The 27,846-nt window shown below is 37.4% G+C and overlaps 3 protein-coding genes across 3 annotated transcripts; 2 read left to right on the top strand and 1 right to left on the bottom strand.

Annotated features, from left to right (window-relative positions):
- Positions 1-50: 50 nt before the first annotated feature.
- Positions 51-7,823, bottom strand: jam2b (junctional adhesion molecule 2b). The gene is made up of 10 exons (XM_022680564.2): positions 7,716-7,823; positions 5,044-5,109; positions 4,841-4,951; positions 4,391-4,540; positions 3,059-3,246; positions 2,689-2,797; positions 1,656-1,772; positions 1,170-1,197; positions 1,003-1,033; positions 51-614 (listed from the first exon to the last, which is right to left on the bottom strand). The coding sequence occupies exons 1-10, from the start codon at positions 7,765-7,767 to the stop codon at positions 576-578; spliced, it is 891 nt and encodes a 296-aa protein (XP_022536285.2). The 5' UTR covers positions 7,768-7,823; the 3' UTR covers positions 51-575.
- A 2,575-nt stretch (positions 7,824-10,398) lies between these two features.
- On the top strand, positions 10,399-15,413 carry si:ch211-160b11.4 (trichohyalin). The gene is made up of 7 exons (XM_022680565.2): positions 10,399-10,519; positions 10,705-10,762; positions 11,833-13,560; positions 13,663-13,745; positions 13,971-14,108; positions 14,835-14,940; positions 15,112-15,413. The coding sequence occupies exons 2-7, from the start codon at positions 10,726-10,728 to the stop codon at positions 15,177-15,179; spliced, it is 2,160 nt and encodes a 719-aa protein (XP_022536286.2). The 5' UTR covers positions 10,399-10,519; positions 10,705-10,725; the 3' UTR covers positions 15,180-15,413.
- Positions 15,414-23,428: 8,015 nt separating this feature from the next.
- On the top strand, positions 23,429-26,548 carry mettl21cb (methyltransferase 21C, AARS1 lysine b). Its single transcript, XM_049485004.1, has 4 exons — positions 23,429-23,572; positions 23,651-23,768; positions 24,413-24,684; positions 26,188-26,548. The coding sequence occupies exons 1-4, from the start codon at positions 23,429-23,431 to the stop codon at positions 26,305-26,307; spliced, it is 654 nt and encodes a 217-aa protein (XP_049340961.1). The 3' UTR covers positions 26,308-26,548.
- Positions 26,549-27,846: the final 1,298 nt, after the last annotated feature.

The raw sequence follows: 27,846 nt of genomic DNA, 5'->3' as shown, positions 1-27,846 counted from the left end.
ATATCTATTACAAATAAATAAAATTAATCACTTTGCACTCGTGGTTTGTTCATTTGTTTGTTTTTATTAAAATGATGAAAAGCTGTCAGTGTTGGTGTATTTTGAGCTGTTTTAATGAACATCCCTCCCCTCTCTCTCTCAACCATCACGTTTTCCATTTCTAAACACACAAAACATACTGATGATTTTTTAGCTCACTTTTAGAAGATAATACAGGATAATACAAATCAGTGCAGTTATTACAAATATATATACACATAAAGATGTAAATAGATATGTGGTGTTTCTGATACAGTAACTAGTAACTTTGCTGTGTTTAATCTTTACCACTAGGGGGAGCTGCAGTATCAGTTTTCATGTGGTTGCTCTTGACGCTGAAGTCTGTAGTTTTTCTGTGTTTTTATTCATTTGAGGTTTTTATATTGCTCATTAAAATTAGTGTTTTCTGACTGTTTTGGATGCTTCTTTAGTCCCCAGACTAAAGAACAGACAGAAGTTATGAGGGTTAGTGGTGTGGTGCTCCATCTTCCATCCACTGTGTACAGGAATTGTGCTGCTGTCCATAAGAAGCATCTTCAGATCATGAAGGACTGTGTGTGCCTGTAGTGCCTTGGCTGGGAAAGGCAAGGTTGACATAAAACGTTTCAATTAAACATGGCAGTTATCATTCTGAACGTTTTTTGACATTTATTTTCAAAGATCATCTTGGTATGAATATATTTTCGCACAAACAATACATTAACATGACTTTCACAATCTGGATAAAACATCTTTTGTAAACAACTTTTTGCATTTTATTGTTTATTAGTAAATCTCCACTGAAATCTTCCATCCCTCCCCCCAAAGGATTGATTTAATATCTGATATAATTTTGATGATGTTAACCTTTTTTTCTCCAGTCATTCTTTTGAGAGAGAATGTAAGAAAAGTCACAAATCCTAGCGTCGGTCTGCTTTTTAATGCTGTTTTAATGAGTGGATTTTTAAAAGATAGGACACTTACATCTGTTGGGGCTCTGTGTTTAGTCATATTCCTAAAAAAAAAAAAAACGAAAACGTGTCAATCAACTTTTTTACAACATCTATGGAAATAATATGATTAAAAGCATGCAGGCAAGTATGCAGATTCAAGATTCAAACCTCAATAAATAAAAAAAATAAAATGTGTACCTTTTTTGTGGTCTTTTTTTCTTTTCCTCTGTTATCAAATGAAAGAATATGCACTGCAGTGAACAATTAACCAAGAACTGGCACATCATTCAAAGGCTAATAGATCAACAAACAGCTCATTGTTATAATACAGTTGAGGTTTATATGGACTTGTTAGTTTTATTAGTTAAAAATTATAAATGCCAAAATGCAGGAATCCTTCCTGCCTCAGGTTATAGCAACAATTACCTAATAATCTAATTTGGTGCATGTATATTTCTGTGTGATCCTGTGTGTGTATTGCTGAACCTGAAAATTTAAGATCCATCAAGAAGCTTAAATCTCTTTATATTAAGTGTTCTACACTTATTATATGCCTGAAAAAAAATAAGTTTAACCAACTCATTGGAAGCCCACATATTAATAATATGTTAATTTTGTCCACAATGACAAGTATATGATGAGGATCTGTAAACATTCAACCAGAACTCTGGTTTTTGAACTCACTTCGACAGCAGCAGCAACAACCTCGTCGACAGCACAGGCAAATGGCCAGACAGCAGGAAAGCAGAAAAAGGCCAGCACCGACTCCCGCTGCTATGATTAATGTTAGATTCAGCTCAACTGAAAAAAAAAAAAAAAAACTGTAGTAATCTGTTAGTGGACAGAGCTGCATAGAGTATCCTAAACATAAAGGGCTGAAACTACAGGCATGAATTATGCTTTATCTAGTAAATGTCTATTGCAAATTATTTTAGGTCTGAGATAAGACTTTCTATGCAATGGATCAACTAAAGGTAAAAGTAACTTAGTGAAAAAGAAGTAGAAACAAAGAGTTGTGTTATCTTATTAAAACTGCATGATAGGGGGCTCTGAGTGGTCCAGTGTACTAAGGCCTCTGCCACTAGAATTAGGAGATCAGTCTTTCGAACCCCATTCATGTAGCTTGCCATCAGCCCAAATGGCCTTGCTCTATCATGGTGGGTAGATCACCCCAAAGGGTGATGTTGATCAGCACAAGGCATCTGTGAGCTGATGTATCGGAACCAAGTCACTGCATTTTCCTCCACATCAGCAGCAGTTTGAAAAGAGGCGGTGAAACGGTGTATTAGAATAGGCATGCGCTAGTCTTCAACCTTCTGGTGTTGGGGCATTACTAATGATAGGGGGAGTTCTAATGAGTGGGTTGGGTACATGGCCTTGTAAACTATAGAGAAAATGGGATGAAAATAATACAAAAAAACTGCATGATAGAAAGGAGCACAGTGCAGCCATGGAAATGGGTAAATTGCTTATTGTTCTGCTTAACAGGTAATCAGTAAGCCTCAGTAAGGTTGCTAACCATAGCTGGGTAATTTACCATCATAACTTGCGCATTAAAGACAGGCAATTTGAACGTATTCATTCACTAATCAGCTACAGAGTAAGTGACACACATGCTCGCATTTATTACGGATTGTTCCTTTAAGTAGTTGGTACCTAACTTCTCATGAGCTAAGTTACAAGCCTATACTATATTCAATAGGCCTGTTGTACTTACACTCAGTGATCTTCATATGTTGGCCTGCACAGCTCTTTGGTGCCCCGATTGCGTTTGAAGCCTCACAGCGATACTGCCCTGCGTCAGACTTCGACACACTCTTGAATTTCTGCTCAGAAGGCAAGGGAAGGAAGGAAATCATGGTAAACAAAGATGGAGATGAATAGCTGATGACAAGCCCAGTGGTCATAAAGTAAACATGACGCTTTTGTATCTAAATCAGTCAGGGTGTAGTCAGAAGATGACCGCCAGGGGAACTGGAAACAGGAGATTGTGTGTGTGTGTGTGTGTTGATACATTCCCATACTATCTGCTTTGCACATTCATATCACAAAGATCAAACAGCTCTCAGTAGTGTCGGAAAACAAACCAGAGTGCCTGTTTTGGGGTCTAGGCTGTAGTTGATGTCTGGCAGGTGGGCTGTGCTGAGGGGCTTGTTGTCTTTGTACCAGCTGTAAGTAGCAGGAGGAACACTCAGCTTGTCTTTGCAGTGCAGCTCCACCGCTGAGCCACTCATCACAGTCTCAGGGACCTGGCAATCTGGAGCATGGGGGGGCACTAGCCATGGACACACAGGGGGACACGTCATCATTTCTGGTTACATCATCGAATGTGTTGAGACCTCTAATATTTAATGTATCACTAAGAAAAGGACAGAAACCCTTAAAGTAGAATATAATAGACGTGTCTTTACTGTAAATATATATAACAAAAGTCATTACCACCCTCAGTAGACAGTGCAGTGGGTAGTAATGGTTGTGGCCCACGATGTCTGGCTGGAATTGTCTATGTGAATAGGTCAGTGTAGCGTCCTTTAGCTTCCATGGGACATGGCATAAATCATGGGACATGGGACTGAAATATACACTGATCAGCCATAACATTAATACCACCTGTCTATATTATTTGAAAAAAATTCAAAAAGATTTCTTGAGGCAGGGACTCCAGATATTTTAAGGTACGCTGTGGTGCTAAAACATTTTGATTAGTAGGACGTTTCCTGAATGTTACAGTTAACGTTCTTAGAACATTCAATCCGTTAAGTTTTGTGAATGTCTCTATTTATAGTGTTTAAACATGTAATATCACTTGGGTCAGTGTTTTAATTTTTAGTTTTGGGAACATTGCTTTGAACGTTTCCATAATGTTTCCATAAGTATTCTTCTTGCTGGGAACATTATGAGAGAAACATCCTAATAATGTTGGGATGCAAAACATACTTATGTCACACAGTTTCAGAGAATTCTTGAAACATTATTTCTGTAACTTTACAAGATATCTTTCCTGGAACCTTTTCAAAATGTTGCTACATTCTTAAAATGTTCTCTGATCCTTATAGGTGACCATGGGCCTCTTAACAGTTCACTGATGGACCACTTTTGGTAGGAACTGGCCACTGCATACTGGAGTTTTTGGGTTGTCTAGCCATCAAAATTTGGCCCTTTTTAAAGTCACTCACACTCCTTATACTTGCTTATTTGTTCTGCTTTCAGCACATCTACTTCATGAACCAACTGTTCACTTGCTGCCTAATATAACACACACCTTGACAGATGCCACTGATGAAGATAATTGCATGTGCCTACGTGTGACAACAAATGAGTCAATAGGTGAAATGCATTAAATTACTACTACTAAAAAATATAATAATACATTAATATTTATATATCAGGAAATAGAAAAAAAGAAAGAATAAACCTACCAAGCACACTGAGAGAGACGGTGACCTCCCCCAGATGTATCTTGTCATGTCGTGCAGTGACCTCGCAGTGATAGACCCCAGAGTCTTTCTGGGTAACACCACGCAGAGTCACTGTCGCCCCGTCAATTGAAGCCCGACCTTTAAATGAACCTGATAAAATGGATAAAATGGATCAGTGCAGATCACCATAACTAATACAACTGATCAAATCTTACAATTTATCTATCATCCTTTGCAATGCAGGATCTATATTTTTAAAACATTCTCTACAGCAGGGATTACCCACAGTAAAGATCCTTTTAAATAGAGAAAAAAAGAACTACATAATAGGTAGTTTTTTAAATAGTGATTCTGCTATTATTGAATAACCCTAGGAACTATTTCTAAGTGTAATAACAATCGTTAATAAACAATAGTGCAGTTATTTAACAGTGAGCCACTGCAAATCACCTGTAAATTCACCATCAAAATAAACATAGGAGACATCCTTTCCTTTCTTCTTCCATTCAATTCGAGGGTTGGTTTCCTTTTCTGTGCGAAATTCACAGGAGAGGACCGCATCTGTTCACGGGAGGAAGATTAAGGTTCAATAAAGAGCATGATGCAGCCCAGAATCTTTATGAAATACACTTTATTAACCCAACTCTACTTACTTGTATTCTCATGAACCTCCACTTTGGGCTTGCTGGTCATCACAGTTAGTGAGATGCTGTAAGGGACTGTGTAAAACAGAATTGGAGATAAGAAGAAGAAACATACTAAACTAGCTGAAATTAAACTCTCATTGACACAAATAACACACCCAGGTTGCTGCAAAACGTGATTCTTAAATGCTTACAGGTGTGGTCTTACACCCAAACACCACAATAGTGCTTCTCAATCTGCCATATAAAAAGGTTCTCAGAGGATACATTTAGGTAGTCCTCTTGGTGAGAGCTAGACCATTGATTTGTTGACTCTAAACATGGCACTAATTTGCCACCTTCGCCGTCGTGACAGCAGTTTGGTTCAAGTATGGAGGGCTTCAATCCTGCCTTGGCTTTGGGGCAACCCCAATAGCTTACAGATATATGCAGAACATCCTACAGCCATAAATGGTTGGTGTGGTGCAGTGTATAACCCCACTACCTGCCAGTGAGCTGCAACATGGGGGAAACTGGGGTTTAATTGCCGCTCTGGTTCATCAAACCAAGCTAAACTACTTACATGTATGCACCAGGAGTGGCAGAAAGTTGTCCAAAAGCAGTGTGTAAGACTGGTGGTGGAGAATGTGTCAAGATGCATGAAAACTGTGATTAAACACCAGGGTTATTCCACCAAATATTGATTTCTGGACACTTAAAACTCTATGAACGTGAACTTGTTTTCTTTGCATTATTTGAAGATTTGAAAGCTCTGCATCTTTTTTGTTATTTAAACCATTTCTTATTTTTTGCAAATAAATGCTCTAAATGACAATGTTGTATTTATAGAATATTATAGTTTATAGAATAAAACAACAATATTTATTTTACTCAAATATATACCTATAAATAGCAAAATCAGAGGAAGTGATTTAAACTAAAAATCTGAATGGGCAGAATCTGAACTTTACTGTTGAAGCATATACCACTACTGTCACACTCCCCTGCCTAAAACACTGTCCAGCATACATTCCCATAGCTGCTCCCCTGAGCATCCCTCAGGGCTGTGCCTGGAACGAATCTGCTTTGGAATGCTGAAGAGATTGATGGATAGTGTGGGAAAGACTGTCAAGTCTGGAGTCAAAATGGCAAATTTTAGTGTAAGTCAATGGATTTTTTTTATTGCAAGTCATTTAAATAATTAATTCCATTTGTTCATTCATATACATATTAGATTAGAAAATCTATTTTTTAAATATATCTAATATATAAATCTAACCAAAAAATACAGCAAGATTCAATTAATGTCAAATAACAATGGAGAGACATGAAGTTTTTTGTGAAAGCGACAATATACATATATTTTAGTTACATCTATTTAATTTAATTTTCAAAATAGTTTTATTTATATAGCGCTTTTTACAACGAATTTGTCACAAAGCAGCTTATCTTACATCTACATAATTATATCTAATAGTCAGATGTGTGTACTGTATTTTACACATAGCAATACATATGGTACATATTTATGATCTGACACCGTCAAAGGTGTGTTTTAAACTATAACTGTGTGCATATTTGCTTATTATATCACAGTAATCCACACCAACTTCACCTACAGGAAAAAGAGGATTAGTAAAAATCACAACCCACCCTAGAAAGTAATAACTAAATAGTCACTCCAAAGTAACAGTTAAAGCAGACAAAAATTCAGGCAATAATAAAATATTATTAAATATTACAGATGCTATAGCCTTTATATGAAATATCACAGTATATCATTCATATTACAAAATACATTCTTCTAAAGGTATACAAAAATGTACTCAATTAAATCTTATGTGATTTCTGAAAATTGAAAAAACTGAAAAGAACTAAGATGCAGGGTCAGTCAGGGGGCATCAACAACACAAAGTGATGAGCTGGAGGAGACTGTAGAGATAAGAGATTGTAGAGTTGTGGGGGTTCTTTTGAACTGCAGCATCATCAGCTTCACAATCTCAAAGTGTGCATCAGAACATCATGTAAACAGCATGAGGGCCTGCAGGGAACCCCACCCAGATCTACCTTCCCACACTACAGAAACATCTGTACACTTAAACTTATGTTGATTGCATCAATCGATGTGATAAACATAAGTTTATATACCTAAAACATTTGTTTGTATGCATTTATGTTGAATGAATTCAAAGAAAATGCAAACATATCTACACTAAAAAGGGTCCTTTGACTCCTGGCCAGTTTAGCTCAACCTAAAAAATGTAACTCCCATGTATTTTAATTCATTTTGGAGTATTATTATTGTTCTATTTATGATTAGATTTTTACTCAAATTAAAGGACAACAGTCAGATTCACATTATCTCAAAAAATAAAAAAAATTGCAAACAAAAAAAAAATGTAGATTTAAGTTTTTTTTTTGTGTGGCAATATTTTAAATACTAACTCTTTTTGCTCTACATCTTTAGGTCAGTATCATGTCTTTGTTTATCATCAAAACCAATTTTAGGTGTTTATAAAGTTTTAAACCTTTTATTCACCAGGAACTAAAGAGCATTAAAGCATTTCTCTAAATCTCCAGTTTTAAACAGGTTTCTCACATTTTGAAATGTTCTGTCTTTTTTTTTTTTTGGTCTAAACTTTATAAAACTGTCTATAAGAGAGTAAATGGAAGGTTACAGGTTGTTGAGTGTTTGTACTCACTCTGCAGCAGGGTCAGTAAAGCGCTGAAGGTAAGCAGCGGTGTTCGCCCCATCCTCCCTAGTGTCCGGTGCAGTGGTCAGTCAGTAGTGAGCTCTAACAGCGGTTTTGCAGCTGGACGGTGCAGGAATGTCTCTCCTCCCCTCCCAATGACCTCATGTAACACTATTTTACACTGAGGGTAATTGTGTTTCTTAAAGCCCTATCTGGACAGGATTCGTTTCTCAGGGGGTCCCGGGGTATTTTATTTCTGTCCAGAAAGACCATTACCAAATTACAGGCTGAATTTCCTACTGCTTTTCGCTGGACTCCATGGTCCTCCGGTAATTTAAGTCACGTCTGGATCCACATCTCTGAGTTTTGTCAACTTGTGTTTAATAAAATGGCTATTTTTCCACTGCTGCTCACCTTAATTACACTTTGGGCACGTGTTTCCACAGAGATCCACGTAAACACAACAGCGTGTGGAAGTGGAGAAGCTACTGAACATGATGTCATGTGACCGAGAAATACGAGAAAATCTCACTGGTCCTCCTGTTTTTTCAATTGCAGTCCAGATGCAAGAGTTTTATCACTGAGTAGAAGTGTGAAACATTTTTCACAGATGTCCCCTTGAAAAACTAATTATATCTGGATAGGGCTTTAGATGTTCATGTTTAAGATATGGTTGGAAGTGTTTCAAAACCTGCATCCATTGCAATGGACATTCATCACATATTTCCTTTTTTTAATGTTGTTTTGCACATAACACTAATTCAGAGTAACTTTTGTTCATCAAAATAGAGCATGAACCAATCAGTCAGTTCAGGAATTAGAGTGTGGCAGCAGTATAAAGCCAATAAGAGCTTATTTTTTACTAACTTCATGTGATTTAAACACTTTAATGTTCTTGTTCATGTTGTTTGTGACATATAAAAGGGTCAATGGCAAATATCAAATAAAAATACAATACAATGGACAATAAAAAAACATTTTAATGTGTTAGTTCATTAGATTTAACAGAATTTTATATTATGCTACTAGTTTCTTGTGTGCGTTACAAGTAGAAAACAGCATTTTTATATCTTTCCATTACTGTATCATAACTCAAAAGCAAGAAATGTCTCCTTTACAAGAGTGATTTCCTTTATCACACTTCATCCTGTAACTAAAGGTCTTGTAGATTGAGTGAAGCTATTCAGGACACTTCCATCATGCTTCAGTTTGTTTGCTCCAGTAAAGAAAAGCTTTGGGATTATGTATACAGTGGAAGACTCAAAGGGGTGTATGAAAAGTAGCCACTTACAAAAAAAGAGTGAGTGGATATTAGATACAGGGTGGGTCTGCATGACCCACTCATAATAAACACAGACATGTGTTGAAGCCATTACCACCAACTCTCAGGTTTAAACTCAGCACAAAGTACGACGTTCAGGGCAATAAATAACAGACGGGAGAAACCCAGTGTTCATTAGAGGAAATGCTTTTTCCAGGGAATATCTGTGAAATAAAATTGCATCACTATTAATTAATAATAAAAAAGAATTTTGGTCATGATTACAGAGATTCATGCACATCAATGATAACTATGGTTAACTAGTCTAGTCTAGCTTAAAACTTATTTATTTACTTTAGCATTTAATTAGTTCAATTTAGCATTTTAAGTTGTTTTTATCACCTGTTTTTGTATTTACAGCAGTGAGCAGCATTTTAAATGCATAAAAGGTGCTATAAACAGTAACTAAAGATTATAAGAATTTTATTAGTCAAAATTACAATAGAAATACAGCTCTGGAAAAAATGAGAGACCACTTAAAAATTATGAGTTTGTTTTTTATTTTACCAAATTTTATACCTCTGGAATATAATCAAGAGGAAAATGAATGATCACAAGCCATCAAACCAAGCTGAACTGCTTGAATTTTGCACCAGAAGTGAGTTGCATAAAGTTACCCAAAAGCAGTGTGTAAGACTGGTGGAGGAGAACATGATGCCAAGATGCATGAAAACTGTGATTAAAAACCAGGGTTATTAAACCAAATATTGATTTCTGAACTCTTAAAACTTTATGAATATAAACTTTTTCTTTGCAGTATTTGAGGTATGAAAGCGCTGCATCTTTTTTGTTATTTTAGCCATTTCTCATTTTCTAAAAATAAATGCTCTTTATGACAATATTTTTATTTGGAATTTGGGAGAAATGTTGCCTGTAGTTTATAGAATAAAACAACAATGTTCATTTTAATCGAACATATACCTATAAATAGCAAAATCAGAGAAACTGAAGTGGTCTCTAATTTTTCTCCGGAGTCGTGTGTAATACTGCTAAAACATATGAATACATTTTTATTAGTAAAAATTATAGGACTACTTTCTTTCAGACAGCATAAACAGTATTGGGTGAAAAATTATCACATTTAAACAGCTTGCCATAGAAACGTGACTTTATAAGTTTTATAAAAAAAAAAGTAGCATTATTGATAGAAACCAAGGTCTGTATGTGTTTTGATTAAAACATTGTTCCTCTTATTCATGATTAGATAATGCTTGTTTGTTTGACTTTTTTATTGAAGCTGCAGTGATTCAATATATCACACTTTGGACCCTATGAGAGCAGGTTCTGTGAAGTCACGTGGTCGTAATAAGGTGTTGTTTAGATAAGGAGGACTGTAAAATCAGCAGGATGTCTACAGCACAGGACAATGTTATTAAGCCCTGTTCTTCCTCCAGTCTCCTATATAAGACTAGAGGGATCTCTACAGTCACAACACAGAGACCAAATCTGAGTGAGGAGAGAAGAAAGAGCGAAAACGAGGAGAATTATTAAAGTAAGCAATCTTGCATCTTTTCTTTCTTTTTCTTTTATTTATTTTTCCGGCAGATTGACTGACAGTTTGATGCTTCTGTCTAATATTGGTAAAAAATACCATTTATTTAAAGCAGTATTTTAGAATGCAGTCATTTCATAAAGCTAAAAATAATGTGCATGTCTCTCTCTGCATCTCTTTTCTAGGTGTTTGATAAAACTGGAACTATGAGGATTTTCCTTTTGCTGTTTGGGAGCCTTGCAGGTACAGTTTAAATGTATTACTTGCTTGTTATAAATGATTTATAACTTAATATATTACATTGCCATCTGATCCTATCAGCAAACACATGTTTGGCTGAGTTTTAGCTTTGGCACTTCCTCCAGCTACTCTAGCTACTCTACTGTGATTAATTGCAGGCTATAGTACAGTAGGCTATATTGTCAATTTCCTGATTCAATAGTTCTAGATTTAATTTACATAATTGCTGACCTGATTCTAATAAAAACGTCAATACATCTTTATTAAAATTTCATGAATTGTTTGTTTTTCAGGACATCTGTTCAATTTTTTGACTTACATTTTTTAGATTGTCAAACAAATTTATGTGTTATCATTATGTACATTATGAGCAATAATACACATTACACTATAAAAAACTCCCAAAAATAATATTTAAACATAAAGTTGATAATGAATTAACTGATGTTGTTTCAGGCTGTTTGCCTATTAATTTGATCATCAGAAGTTATTTAGTTCTCAAAAAGCATTTTTTAAATTATTATTTGAAATAATAAAATATAATATATATATATATATATATATATATATTATATGCTTATATCAAGCAAAAAATCTGCCAATAGGGTACGCATTTTTCTTAGAAAGATTTCCTAAAAAAGCTATTTCAAAGTCTTAAAATGAGTGCAGTAAGAATTAAATCAAGCAAAAATCACCTTAAATTTGTGCACAAGAATCAGAATAATTTGATTGCTGACTTTTCTAAATGCTTAAAATAAGTTAAAAGTTCTAAGTAAGACTGAGTAAAATTACTATTAATTACATTACTGACTATTAATTACACTTACAATGCTCAATAATACAAATATCACTATCAGAGAAGAAACTATGATTTTTAGCCTGGAGATTTAAAAAGGTGTGGAGATATCAATCAAGTTAAGCTTAAATTATGTATTCCAATATTTCATCAATACCTGATCCTTGGTCCTGTGTTAGAAGCACTAGGTCACAATAATTGCATTAAACTGCATGTGTAAATTCATGCCTTTTCATAAATGGCACTGTTGATCATTATTCTATCATTATTCCTTCAGTGGCGGTGGCCCTCCCTGTGCAGGACTGGGTACCAGTGGAGAGTTTAGTCGCACCACCAGGAGAGAGGAACCCTCTGCTGGGAGACATTCTCCCTATTCAAGGCCGTGTCATCCAAGAGGATCCAAAACCTGTTGTTCAGGTGAAACCAGCGGAATTAAACCCAGTGCAACAGAACCAGCTGGTTAAATCCAAAAGTCTAGTGGAAGATGTGCCTGTTTTGAAGATTATAGAAGAGACAGAAGAGAGAGAATCTGTCATGAATGAGCCCAGAGGTCAAGTCCAGGCTCCATTAAACATGATGGAGGAGCATCTGCCAGCAGAGGAGCCAGTGGAGGAGCTAGAACCTGTTCAAAGCCTTCAAGAGGTTGCAGAGTTAAATCCCAACAGATTGGAGGAGGATCCAATGATTCAGCAAGAACCTGAGAAAGAGGAGACGTTTGTAGAAGATGAGGAGAATTTCCTGCAGGAAGAGGCATCAAAGGAAGGAGAGGAGTTAATGATGGGACTGGAACCTGAAGATACATTAGCAGAAGATGACAGACTGATCATACAAGAAGAGGAGTTATTAGATGCTGTGGCACCACCTATAATGGAGCTGGATGCTGTTCCAGAACCTCGTGAAGTCAATCAGAGAAGCCCCAATGAATTCTTGGAGGAGCCTGTGATGGAGCTAGAACCTAAAAAAGAGGAAGTGTTTGTTGAAGATGGGGAGAATTTCCTGCAGGAAGAGGCATCAAAGGAAGGAGAGGAGTTAGAGATGGGACTGGAACCTCAAGAGGCATTAGCAGAAGAAGAGAGAAATATCCTGCAAGAGGAGGAGTTATTAGATGCAGAAGAAGCCCCAGTAATGGAGCCTCATGAAGTATATCACAGAAACGCCAATGAATTCTTGGAGGAACCTGTGAAGGGGCTAGAACCTGAGGAAGAGCAAACATTTGTAGAAGATGATGATGAGAATTTCCTGCAAGAAGAGGCATCAAAGGAAGGAGAGGAGTTAGAGATGGGACTGGAACCTCAAGAGGCATTAGCAGAAGAAGAGAGAAATATCCTGCAAGAAGAGGAGTTATTAGATGCAGAAGAAGCCCCAGTAATGGAGCCCCATGAAGTGTATCACAGAAACGCCAATGAATTCTTGGAGGAACCTGTGATGGAGCTAGAACCTGACAAAGAGGAGACATTTGTAGAAGATGATGATGAGAATTTCCTGCAGGAAGAGGCATCAAAGGAAGGAGAGGAGTTAGAGATGGGACTGGAACCTCAAGAGGCATTAGCAGAAGAAGAGAGAAATATCCTGCAAGAAGAGGAGTTATTAGACGCAGTGGAACCCCCATTGATGGAGTTGGATGCTGTTCCAGAACCTCATGAAGTCCATCAGAGAAACCCCAATGAGTTCATTGAAGAGCCAGCAATGGAGTTACAGCTTGAGGAAACTTTTGTAGAAGATGAGGACAATTTCATGCAAGAGGAGGCATTAATGGAGAATCCTGAGGCAGCCCTGTATCCAGCGTTGGAGTATGAACCTTCACAAGACGAATTGTTAATGCAGCATCAAATCCAACAAAGAACAAAAGAAGCAGAGTCAAACATGATAGAGAATCTGCCAAGTGAGAAAGAGCTCATGATGCCTGATCAGGATAATCTGGATGAACCTTTAATGAATCAGAATGCAAGACAAAAGAGAGAAGACAGTGAGATGGAACCAGCTGATGGTAATCCATCCAGCAACAGTAAGTTAATAAGTTTTTATATTGCGTGCATAAGCAGTATAAACTATATAAATAGCTTAGGAGAGAGTGCAGTGGTAATTTTCATCTGAAATATGTCCACAGGGTGGCGGTCATGTAATGGTGTGATAAGTAATGGTAAATGTTACGTGTTCTTCAGTGGACCCAAGAAAGCACCTGATGCAGAGGTACCAGTGCATGGATGCTTTTCATTTCTCTCACCCTTGAGATACCAATATCTGGTTTGGTTCCCCCTCTCAGGTCTTTCTGTGTTGGAAAAAAAATTAACCATTCTCTGAACCAGAGTGAATTTGGATCAGAGTAAATCCTCTCATAGTCCAATAATTTTCCACTTACACATCTGTAGAACTAATTGTAATACTTGTTGAAATGTTGCTTCTGTTCTTCACCAGTTCTTCTGCCAGAACAATTTCCAAAATGGACATCTGGCTTCTGTGACCAGTAGATACCTGCACAACCAGATGATGGGGCTCATGGACAGAAATGGAGGTCGCAGACGCACCTGGATTGGAGGCCTGAGATACCTGGATGTAAGTTTCCATGGCAGTCAGTTTGAGTAGGCAAAAATATGATGTTATAAAGAAAACTTCACATCAAAGGACAAAAACTAATTTAATTTTATTAGTGGAAATCAATGTTAAAAGATTTTATTCTAAATCATTTTGGAGCATTTCTGTTGGTCCATTCATCATGATTTTTTTTTAAGATTTATTTTTAATTTTGTCCCATTTTCTCCCCAATTTGGAAGGCTGATTAGCTCACCCACTCATTATGGCTTACCCTATCCTTACCCTGCATACATGTGAACTCGGCCACCTCCTCTCCTTTCTCAATCGGAGGAAAGTGCAGCTCTCCAGCTCCAATACCTCAGCTAACAGATGCCTGTGCTGTGTACCGACACATCATCTTGGGAGTGATAAGAGGAGAGAGCATCATCTACCCACCCAAAGAGAGCTAGACCAATTGTGCTCTCTCTGACTCTGGCTGCTGATGGCAAGCAGCATGACGTGGGTTTAAACCGGTGATCCTCAGATTAGAGTGGCAGCGTCTTAGTCTGCAAAACCACTCAGAGCCATCATTGTGAAATTTTGACACAGTATGAAGGACAGTGTCATCAGTGTGTTTAAATTATATAGTAAACTCAGATAAATAAAATTAATCTGAAACAACATTATTCACAAGTAGTTACTCTAGCTATATCATTACTTTGTGTGAATCACTGTTATGTATTGTTTTCTGTATTCTCACATTCTCAGACTGGACGCTGGATATGGCTGGATGGGGCTCAGTGGGGCTATGCTGACTGGTTACCTGGAGAGCCGAATAACACAGCTGGTGTGGAAAACTGTGTGGAGATATTAAGTAAGCTCTAAGTTTAAATATACGAAGTTTACTATACAAATAAAGTAACCATAGTGTCCAAACATACATTCATATTACAATATTCAAATTAAAATGCCTGAAATAATAAAAGAGTTGTGCCTGTTCTTCTTGATATACAATGATTAACATTGGTGTCATGTTTTCTTACAGGTAATGGAAAGTTCAATGACATGCCGTGTTGGGATCTGAGGGCCTTCATCTGCTCCTATCCTTATTAAAGAGTCTCCCTGCCTTCTGCTCCTGACGTCACAAACCTTTTTGCCTTAAATGTTGATTCATATTGTATTTTAATTGTAAATATTGTAATTACATATAGTCTTCGTAATACATTATAAAGTATATTCCCATATTGTACATGTACATATGAATTATTATTGATGAATTGCTGTGACATGTGCCACATGACTAATGTATATAAAATTATGTATTAAAACATCTTTTTTGTACCATGACCTGTTGTTCTTGTTTTATCTATTTGTATCATGATCATCTACATTCACCAGTCATGTATTGTCATTCAGATAAACCAAGCAATTAATATATAAATAATAAAATGTGACATGTAGCTAAAGGTATAAAACACTGAAACTGTTAGAACCACCATAAAGTATTGTGACCTAAGATGGTATGCTTTCTTGATAACCTACAAGCAAAACTATTCATTTATTTATTTGTTCTAATATTTTTAGTTACTTTCTATAAGACAAATATGTGTAAATAATTGACCACATGATTACAGATAAATGAGCCAAAATATTATGATATGAAAATTTGTTATGAATAATATAATACAAATGGGAGCCCAATATCTCAAGCTAAAACATATTTGTGGGCAGATTTTTTTCCAGATACTTGAGGTATTGTCAACAAGGGAAAATATTATATTAAGAGATGTGTCAGTTTGAGCTGAGGGCTTGAAATTTAAAAGGCATTCAGATCATTAGAGAAATTTTTTTAAGGTTGGTGTCAGAGAATCAGTCCTTGGAAGTAAATTATTGGTCCAGTTTATTTTTGGGATGAGCTGTTTCACTTTATCTTCTTGATCTCTGTTTCTCAGTGCTGCTCCACAGTGGCAGAAGTCAGTTGCCTCTGGGAGATTACTGCAGCTTTTAGGTCATGCATCACAGAGGCCTTAGTCAGGCACTGGTTCTGTGCTGGTCGCTCTCAACACCCCAGCTCCCCGCTTTCTGTCCCCTCGCCCAGTCTGGAATTCCAGGAATCCCCCGTTTCTCGATGTCAACTGTGGGATAAAGAGAGAGCCGCTCGGTCTGACAGCAGCGTTTGTTCTGAAGCCAGCAGCCTCCCATGATGATCACCCATTAAAAACATGTCTGTTACTAGAAAAATGGATCAAGCTTAGAAACTCTGGGGAGCTGGGCATGTGTGTGTGTGTGTGTGTATGTGTGTATTTCTGTGTTAGGGTGTGCTAGTGTTGACAGGACGGACTACCATCTTTTAAGTTACAGATTGGGCACAGTGTTTCATGGCCCATTAAAATATCAGCACTCATCAGCATGCACTCTTCACCCTTTGCCATTACATCAGGCCTTTTATTTTATTTTATTTATTTCTAATTTATATACCACTTTATTCCCAATTTACAAGGCCAATTACCCAACCCACTCTTAAGGACGTCCCCTATTACTAGTGATGCCCCAACACCAGGAGGGTGAAGACAAGCACATGCCTCCTCCGACACATGTGAAGTCAGCCAGAGCCCTGAAAGATCCTCTCAGCACAAGGCGTCTGTGGGCTGATGTATCGGAACCGAGTCGCTGCGCTTTCCTCTGAGCACTGTGTAATTCTAATTGGCAATGCGGCATCAGCAGCAGCTCAAAAAGAGGCGAGGCTAACTTCACTAGTAATAGGGGGAGTTCTAATGAGTGGGTTGGGCAATTGGCCTTGTAAATTGGGGAGAAAATGGGATAAAAATTTGAAATAAAAAAGCGAAAAAAAAAAGAAAATCAAAAGCCAGCTCTTCACAAATTTCTTTCTCACACATGTACACAACACACAAACACATATGCGCAGTTACGGATGTACAAATATGAATGCAATTAAAACTAAACACATCTCCCCAGCCCATGCACATGCACTCACGTGCAACGATATGCAGAAATGCTGTCTGCACGTGAAACACCTAAAACTTACTATGACTTCTGAACCAGCGAATAGAAATTGCTTAATAGTCATAAAGTACAAAGCAGACTGTGGTATTTTGAACCAGGAAAAGAGATGTTATTTGCTCACATGAACCTGATATCGAACACTCATATACTTATAAACATTTATGATAGGCCACTTATCCATTACTCATCGTTGTCAAAATGAGTACAAAGAGACCCTGAGGAAGTAAATAATTCTGAAAATTTAATCAATGACTAACTGCTCCAATTTTTATTTTTATCTGGGCTTTTATTGATACTGCACAAATCTAGTGTCTTTTGGAGACTGTGAGATAAACACATTTCATTTAACGTTACTGTCCTCAGCGGGTGTTGCTGTGATCTCTGTCCCACAACACTCACGGTGCAGTCTCAGTCACTAGTTAGCTAGTTTGTTAACTAGCTAGCTAGTTGGCTAGATCGTTAGTTAGGTAGCTAGCTAGCTAGTTAGGTAGGTATTTAGTTAACTAGCTATTTTGTTAACTAGCTACCTTGTTAGTTAGATAGTTAGTTGTGAAGTTAGTTCTTATGCTCATCTGAAGCTACATGAAGTTTGGAGGTGTGTAGTGATGTGACTGCAGAAAGTTCCTCTCTGCACTATGCTTCTCAGCATCTCCTTTGTTATTTTACACTGACAGAGCGAGTCGCTGTTGTTCCTAGTCACTTCCATTGGGTTATCATATCACTGACAGTTGGCTGTGAAATAGTTAGTAGTGAGTAGTGAAATTTCACGACTGGACTTGTTGCACAGGTGCTGCATCCTATCACGGTTGCCAGCGAGCAGTTAGCTAGCTAGTTAATTAGATAGCTAGTTAGCTGGCTAGTTAGTTAGTTAATTAGCTAGCTAGTTAACTAACTAGCTAGTTAGCTAGATACTTAATTAGGTAGTTAGTTAACTAGCTCTTTGGTTAACTAGCTACCTTGTTAACTAACTAACTAGCTAATTAACTAACTAACTACCCAACTAGTTAGCTTACTAACTAGCTAGCTAACTAGTGACTGTGAGACTGCACTGTGAGTGTTGTAGGACAAAGCTCACAGCAGCACCCGCTGCTCGCTGAGGACAGTAACTGAAGAGCATGTGTTCATCTCTCTAGTCAAGTTAATTAGTTAACTAGTTAGGTAGCTAGTTAGTTAGTTAGTTGGCTAGTTAGTAAAAAAAATAGGCAATGACATCATTTAGGGACTTCTAGCAACTTTTAGGACTGCCAATAGATACGTTCCTTACTGGAGAATTAACAACACTACACTGAAGTTCACTGAGCTCCTGAGAGTGACCCACTCTTTAACTAAAGTTTGCAGAAGCAGTCCCAGCATGACTAGCTGCTGCTTTTATACACCTGCGGACATGGAAGTGATTGGATCCTGAGTTCAGTGATTTAGATGGGTGAGTGAATATTTTTGGTAATATAGTGTATCAGCTCACAACTTGGACAACTGTGGGATTTTCCAAGCCATCCCTCAAGGTAACACTTCGTGACTTTCTGTAACCTACTGGTATGTTTTAATTAATATTAAGCAATATCCTCAAACCTGTGTGATTTTAGGACACTGTCTTTACTATTATATGTAAAGTTTTGTGTGTGAGGCACCCGGAAGCAGTAGCTGAAACCAGGATGGAGCTGTAGAGCTGCTATTTAGAGGTGCAGGGTGGGTCGCTGAGGGGGAGGTGGCTCTGGTTCAACCATGAATCATTTTATGATAGTGTCTGGTTGGAGATTATGTGAAGTATCTGCAGTGATGAAGCTAATCCACTCCACCAAGAGTTCTGGGGGCATGGCCTAACCGAGACCACAGCACCAGTGTATTAGATTAGGTCATTTGCCACTGTGCCATCTGAGCCCGCAGAGCTAGATAACATATGTGAACCAAGCGCTGCCCTTAACCCCATCTGTTACAGCCAGAGTGCCAGAAAGTGAGGCTCCAACTAAAAACAAACCCAATGTGGATTAAAGCAGCTCAAACATTCGTCCAACATTCTCTCCTGACTTACTGCATCTGCCTTTATAGGTTCATCACAACAACATTCCAACAGAGCCCAGTTAAACACACCATGAGAATTATACAATACATTTTATAGTACAGTCTTAGAGGTGTGTGTGTTTGTATATAAAATATGTATATAGAGCTCTGGAAATAATTAAGAGACCACTTCATTTTCTGAATCAGTTTCTCTAAATTTTGCTTTTCATAGGTATATGTTTGAGTAAAATGAACATTGTGGTTTTATTCTATGAACTACAGACAACATTTCTCCCAAATTCCAAATAAAAATATTGTCATTTAGAGTATTTATTTGCAGAAAATGAGAAATGGCTGAAATAACAAAAAAGTTCATATCCATATTTGGTGGAATAACTCAGTTTTTTAATCACAGTTTTCATGCATCTTGGCATGTTCTCCTCCACCATTCTTACACACTGCTTTTGAATAACTTTGTCACTCCTGGTGCAAAAATCAAGCTGTCATCAATCAGCTTGGTTTGATGGCTTGTGATCCTCAGTTTTCCTCTTGATTATATTCCAGAGGTTTTCAATTTGGTAAAATCAAAGAAACTCATCATATTTCAGATCTGTATTGTGGCTTCATTAAAAAAAGGATCTTTATTCAAAATAGTAAGCATACAGGAAAAGAGAGAGACACAGAGATATTAGGTTTTGAGTGACAGCCACAATATCTAATTTTGTTTGGTTTGTTTTGTTAATCTAATGCTAATGCACAACTCATTATTTATTAAAATTGGTTGCATTCAATCCAGTTACAGGAGAAGCAGGTTATGTAATTATTTGGCAACATATATTATACAATATGTGGTAAGTATATTCCCCAAGGATATAGTGACCTACTTCACAGCACATTACGAAGGCATGTGTTTAGATGCAGAGCCACATAATCAGGTATCAGTACCCGGCCTGCCTAGCTTTCAGTAGGGCATCTATTTAGCCAGAGGAACCAAATATCACTGGCATGAATCACAGAGGCTCCATATCTGAACCAATTCACTTACACACACACAGAGCTACGGTTCTTTTAAAATGTTATTTGGAACCTAATTGCACTCCATTTTCAAAACAGTTGGGACAGTGGCTTAAACTGAAAAACTGTTTTAACTGAGCAACCTGTTCACTTAGTCAACTTGTATAAACAAGGCCTTCAAAACCTGTGTATATTGTTCAGCATGAATGGTAGCTTCACAGATATGCAAGTTATCCATGCCATGTGCACAAATGTAACCCCATCCTATCACGGATGCTGGCTTTTGAACTGTGATAAGTTGATAAGCCGGTTGGTACCCCTTCACTTTATCCCAGTGTTTAGATTGATTATGATTTCCAGGAAGGAGTATTTTGCCAAGTGGTTAACTCATTCCCAGCTCTATTTCCCAATCAAGTTATTGAACCACTGCCAATACAACTAATTAGTTGCTAAAGTTTTCATGAGGTGTTCAGTTCTTAGCCCATTTTAGGGAGTCTGTTGTCACTCTTGTTCCAATATTTCTCAGGTTTAAACTATACACAAAGGAGTGAAAAACAATCAACTAGTATTGTAGATTTGGTAGTTATGTAGTGTAGTTTGGTAGAAATAGTGTGGATGGCAGACGGGTTAGAAATTGGGGATAGGCCTTAGGGGATTTATAGCAAATTTAGTCTTGTTTATGTTGGTGGGATTTGGGTTCAAAGACCGCGTGTGCTGTGTGCTGATGGCAGTCATAAAGGAACTGTCAGAAGGAGCTGAGAGATCTAGTCAGTGGTTGTGGATAAAAAAGGAATGATGTTAGTTTCAGAAGGTCACCGTGTGTTTGGTATGAGTGATGTTGGAATAGTGGTATCAAGGTTGTGGGCAGAATCTTGTAATGTTGTATGTAGTGAGCTTGGGGGCCTGTGAAGAGTTGTGTGATGTAGTGGATGATAAGTGTATTTGTAATAGTACATTTTGGTATTCTGTGTTAAATGTTGCTGATTGAATTATAAACGGCCACAGCAACCTAGGGAGAGTATGGGAATGGCCCTTATGTGTAAACCCAGAATTTATGTGCAGTATTTATCATCTTTCTATATTGCGGTATGTTACTTAATAACAGATATTCTCAGTGAAGATAAACCATCCAGCAGGCAGGAATGGCTCCCCAGTACCAAGGTGACTCTAAGGTGCCTCTAAGCTATAAGGTAGTGAGATTGCTAGCCTAAGGAACTGCAGCAATGGGAAATATGCAATGATATGGAGTCTCTACAGCGACAGGTCCTGAAATATCCCAGTCACAGTATGTAGTTTCTCCAGTGGGGGGTCATAAAACAACTCAGACATGAGCTTAAAAAAAAAAAGAAAAAGAAAGGTTAATCAAACTGAACTAAACAACCAACAAAGTCCATCTGCCCACTATCCCCACTTGACCTATCCCCTGACACATTATAGTTAAAACTTTTAGAGACTTGCCAGGTCATTAGTTCAGTCTCAGGTTATCCTGCAGCTTGACTCCACCCAGTTGATTAAAACTAAGGGTTGAGTCACTCTACCCAGCAGAGTTGTCCAAACATCCAGACTTGGAGAATTCTCAGAGCTTTAATTTCCTCATCTGTGTCTACGGGGGATACTGAACCCAGTGTGCCCATTCCAAAGTAATCATAAATTCAGCTGGCACAGTGTGGGGGGGCTTGGTCTAGTGGGCCTCTTTCTGCATGGGGGTAAAGGGATATGAAGTTATGGAAGCCTGGTTTCAGCACAGGATCTACGGGTTGTCTGAAAATAACCAAGTAAAGAGCAGGCTACTGATTGTTCTCAGGCAACACAGATTATGAGCCCACCATTACTGCACGGATGGAGGCATGTACAGTAAAATGATCCTTGTTCCCTAGCAGCTCAGGCCATTGTGAACACAATGAACATCTTTACTGCCCAATCCCACCCTATTTTACAAACAACGTAGCTGCGCTAAAGAGCCTTGGCTCCGCTCAGAGGGATCAGTCATTCTATTTAGTCAGACCACTGTGGCTTTAAGCTGCACCATTCTGCACCTCTTCACTAGCTTTAATTTACAAACTCTATTAAATATAGCTCAGTGATTTCATGGGTGGGCCAAGAGGGGATAGTGCTGCTTTATAAACTGGGGATGCCCACATGATGCCAACAATTGAGAAGACCAGGAAGGAGAAGAATTCTCTCTACAGGTCAGTGGGACTGTGTGAATTTAGTAAAACTTGCAACATTCTGAATAAAGCATATTTAAAGGTGATTTCCACCAAACAGTGGTTATGACAGGAACCATTTGGTTTGTTTTCATGCAGTAAGAACAAACCAATTGCAAAAAAATTGCTGTTTCTGTTGTTTGTAAACAACTTGTAAACAACTGAATTTTTATATATAATAATATATAATATATAATAATATATATATATATTATGCAGAATGACCAGTGGCACAGTAGTTTTCTCTGCATTAGGGTTTTCTAAATATTTAATTATGTTTTTGTTCCAGAGCAAATACATGTGGGTTTAAGATAAAAAAAAAAAAGATACAACAGATCATAAATATTTTTATAGTAATTCTTGTGCGATGCTTGTTAAGGCTATTTACAGCAGCTTTTTTCAGTAGGTTTTTTTTTTGCGAACGTTTCCCACTTCAGTCCTACTAGGAGGTGTTTTTTTTTGTGAACAATGCCTAGTACGAAGATTTGCTCCTGCAGAGTGTGTTCTGAAAGTGAAATAAATATTAATAGTGTAATTATTTATTTATGCTCATAAATATATCCACACTTGTTACATCCACAACTTCATCAATGTAGCTATACATTTTCTTTATAATAAATGTATGATTTAGCTTTTAAAGGCATTGAGTACTTTGGCATTAAGATTCTTGTCATCACCTCTGTGAATATTTCTAGCTTTGTTACCACTCTTAATTTGTTTTGTTATGTATTTAATAACAAATTAAGAGAATTTTCAAAACAATCAATTTAAATTTCATGTCTGTTAATATTAAATCTGTGAGCAAAAATAAAATAATAATGTTGACTGATGATCAAATACACTGTACAATGTTTTCAAAAGCAACAGCAGTAACCACACCGACTGAAAGTGATGTCTAAATTGAATTCAACAATGGAAACAAGTGGGCGACGAAGTGCACCGATAAACGGCATCATCAAGCATCCAGATCACATCAAACCTCAGCCCAACATCACAGAGGAGGGCAAGTAGTGCGCTACATGAACATCCATAGAACTGTAACAAAGCACCCAAAACAAGAGTGCTGCAGTCTTACACACTGTGCTCTGTTGTGTTATAGAAGAACTGGATAGAAAGGCAATGGCTGGAGAAGCTCTGAACAGGAGAAACTCCTGGGAGCCAAGCGTCTTCTACTCATTAGGACTGGAAACCTTTTGCTTTGCAGGGCATGAGATCAGCATCCGGGAATCCCTGGACACATACGGTGCCCTCATCTGGCCTGGGGTGAGAAAATACACATGAAAATAAAGTCTTATTAACATGACAAACATCAGTTAATACAATAAATATATTTGTGTTCAGGCAGTGACGTTGTGCAACTACCTGGAAAAGGAACGGGAGCAATTTAATATGCTGGATAAGGCAGTGCTGGAGATTGGAGCGGGAACAGGGCTGTTGTCCATCGTGGCCAGTTTAATGGGTGAGTGAGCTTGTGTTTTAAAAAATTACCAGTATCTTCATTATCTTTAGTTTATAGTTTTTTCTGAGGATAACAGACTGACATGACAAGGTCAGAAACTAACTTGCTACAGAAAAGTTAGTTAACGAAATTTCTAGCGTATTCTGGATCACTGTATGATTCTTGTATGCATAATTATATTGTTTTATAGAGTTTAATATTTCAGCAACATTATCTTAAATCTGATATACCGAAAGAATTAATTACACTATCTGAGGGGTTGGCAGCATATGAGCTTGAGCTTCTGTTTTGCTGTTTGGAGAAGTGAAGGGATTTGCACCAAAACTCATCCATCTCTCTATTTAAGATTTTAAAAAAATATGTGGGTAAAACACAAAAATCATCCTGCTTCTCTTCATCTAATGATGCACCCCCCCAAAAGCCTTCAATTGCATTGTAGAGGCAGGTTTAGCTGTACTGATCTCTCACCAAGAGGTACTCTACCTAACTTAAAAGCAGTTAAAGCACTTTTAAAGCACCCCCTCTTGTGGAAAGACGGCATCCCAGTACTCTTTATTTTTAATATAATTATATTTAATATAATTTAATATAAGTACAGTTGAACAGCTGTTTGTTTGAGCTTCTCAATGCTGCATTGTCTGTAGGTGCATGGGTGACCGCCACGGATCTGCCCGAAATCCTCAACAACTTGAACTTTAACCTCTCGCGCAACACAAGAGGTCGCTGCAGGTACACACCACAGGTGGCCCAGCTGACCTGGGGGGAGGATCTGGCCCGTAACTTCCCCAGCTCCATCTACAACTACGACTACATCCTCTGCGCAGATGTCGTGTATCACCATGACTGTCTGGATGACCTGCTCATCACCATGAAGCACTTCTGCAGGCCTGGCACGACCTTGCTCTGGGCCAACAAGGTCAGACATGGAGGCTGTTAAAAGTGGGCAGAGGGATCTTGTCAGAAATCTATACAGGTGCATCTAAAAATAATAGAATATCATTGAAAAGTTACCTTATTTCAGTAATTCACTTTAAAATGTGAAATTCATATTATATAGACTTGATATAACACAGTGGACCAACACCAGCAGACAACATGGATCTCCAAACCATTACTGATTTACTCAGTAAATTTTACATTTCATTTGGAAATCACGAAACCAGAGTCTGGAGGAAAAGTGGCGAGACACACAGTCCAAGCTGCTTGAGGTCTAGTGTGAAGTTTCCACAAAAGTCAGTGCAGTTTTGTTTTACTGGAAAATCTTACAGCACTAAATGCTTCCCTCTGCTGACAACTTTTATGGAGATGCGGATTTAATTTTACAGCAGGACTTGGCACACTGCCAAAAGTACCAATTAGTCTTATATATAAAATAAAATAATAATTGAGATACTGATTTTTGGGTTCTCACACCAAAAAAGGTCACTTTGTGTGTAATACATCTACACAATATATGAGTTTAACATTTTAAACAGAATTACTGAAATAAATTAACTTTTTAATGATATTCATTATTTTAGATGCACCTATAGCTTCATTTGACCTCTATTGATAGCATTATGCACCATATTCTGCATTATCAATTCTTAACAGTCTGGTCTGCTTGTTGTTGGAACAATCCTACAATCCCAAGCCTACAACAATCCAAGCCTATCAGTAGCTCTGTAACTTCCATTCTGAAGAATTTACTTGTAATTTTTAAAGATGTTTCCACAGTTAAATTTTCTATTCTGAATTAAGAACTTGTACTTGTATACATTTTTGACTAAACTAATATAAGGCTATGTTCACATTACCAGGCTGAAGTGACTCAAATCTGATTTTTTTTTTTTGCTCAATATGGCTCAAACCTGATTTTCCTGCTGTGTGTGAACGTGTGTAAATGTGCCAAATCAATATATTTTTTATATCAGATTTAAATCATTTTCATATGTGGTCCTAAATTAGATATATGTCTGATCCATGGACATAACGTTACTATATTAATGTGAACGGCCAAATCAGAATTCATGCGTCTTTTTGTATTTACACATGCGCTACGTGCTTCTCTCTTGTATCCACCCATCTCCTGGTGCGCAGCTGTGCCAGCGACAGCTACGAGTCGTCTCTCAAATATGAGTTTTTTTTGTTGGTGGTGAAAAAGGTGACATTTATACACGTATCAATGTGCGCATGTAAGCTGTTTCAGAGACAGATTCGTTCACATTAAACACAGATACGAGATCTGAGCAAAAAATCGAATTGGAGCAAAGTGGCTTGTAATGTGAACGTAGCCATTAAAAGCGGTATTCTCTGACGTATGCACACTAATGTATGCACCATCTTCATGAAGGTAAAATAGTATAGAATATTAGGGTTAACTTATTTCAAATCGATCACAAGTTTACTCACTAATTGTGTTGATCTGATTTCTTTCTAGATCCGTTTCCAGTCAGATCTGCGTTTCATTGACAAATTTAAGGCAACCTTCAACACCACGCTGCTAGCAGAGATCCCAGAGGAAGAGGTGAGAATCTACCAGGCCACGGCCCTGCAGTGAGACAGGAGAGAGAAGATACCAAGAGCAAGAAATAGAAGCACAAAATCACGTCCAGTTTGCTGGAATTATAATGTGTGTATTCTGTGTAATAGTGTGTGGTGTGTGATGTTTGTCAGTTTTAGGAAATGTCCATCAGCTCTGGATTAACATGAACATTCCTGACATCAGTACATAACGCATAACTCTCAAACAACAGACTCTTAATTCCTGGTGTCACATGTTTACGCTACATAATAACCAATGTTTTGGGACAGTAAGCATTGTGTTTATTTAGGTTTTATGCAATAATCATGCAAATGTCAATATATATGTTTTTTATGTCATGCCTAAAAATATTAAAAACTATGAAAACCTAGCAAGTCTGCTTTCTATAATGATCAACTGTTGGACTCGTACTGCCACCTGCTGGTCATAGCCACTAAGTTCAGGTTGTTACTGCATAGGACAATGCTGAAACAGTTATATGGCTTTAGGACAATTTCTTGCAACCAATATAAAGCACCTTCATGGGGAACAGCACTCGTGGGAGTTTACAGCATGATGGAATGTGGGCCTCCAAACCTTGCTAAACAGAGCTAAGAATGATACCAGACAAAACATCCTGATGATGCTCTCCTCTTAACATTTTGGTGCCGCCTGCAGAAGAGTACAATAAACAACCTCTATTTAGGATCATCACACTTCTGCAAAAACTTCTGCTATTGCTTCCCTTCTGCTATGGAAGAACACTGAAGAATCAAGCAGAGGAATGAAGCACATAAGGACTGGAATGAAGGAGCAGTGATTGTGGAAATCTGATCCCTCTCAAATATGATGTTAACTATTGGTAAACTGAGCCAATCACAATGCTTGCTTTCAGCATATCTGTAATACTCCAGTACAGAGTCAGCACCTACAGATTTGGAAAAAATTAAGATACCATTTCAGTTTCTGAACCAGTTTCTCTGATTTTGCTTTTTATAGGTATATGTTTAAACAAAATGTATATTGTTGTTTTATTCTATTAACTTAATTTCATTAATCGAATTACTGTTTTAATGCAGTTTTCTTTATATATAGAAGCTGCCACAGTAAATCTCTGTATAGACATTCAATTCTGTTAGAAACCTGTAAACAGTGATTGGCAGTGATTTTCCAAAGCAGAAATGTAAGCACCAGGTTTAATATAAAAGCTTGATGTAAAGTTGAAGGGGTCTGATTACCATTCCATAAAAACTAAAACATTTGAAATTAAATGTAAAGAAATCAATAGCTTGCACATAACTTTAAATAGTGCTGTCTGTTTAAATTTGTTACGCAAGAACTAAAAATTATTATCAATCAAAAATCTCTTATTTAAACAATATCTGAAGTATACAGATATACTTTTTTTTTTTTTTTTTACAATATTGTCCAGCCCTAATTTGGACAGGTGGCAAGACGGTAGGGAAAAAAACTGAAAACACACCAATCATATTTGCATTTTGTGTGCATGGGGCCTTTCAGGAACCTCTCACTATTTCACAGGTATCAGGATCCAAAAACACAGAAAAATATATA

The sequence above is a fragment of the Astyanax mexicanus genome, chromosome 11, assembly GCF_023375975.1.
Source record: "Astyanax mexicanus isolate ESR-SI-001 chromosome 11, AstMex3_surface, whole genome shotgun sequence".
NCBI lineage: Eukaryota > Metazoa > Chordata > Actinopteri > Characiformes > Acestrorhamphidae > Astyanax > Astyanax mexicanus.
The sequence above is the reverse complement of the archived record's forward strand: the minus strand, read 5'-3'. Positions and strand labels throughout refer to the sequence as shown.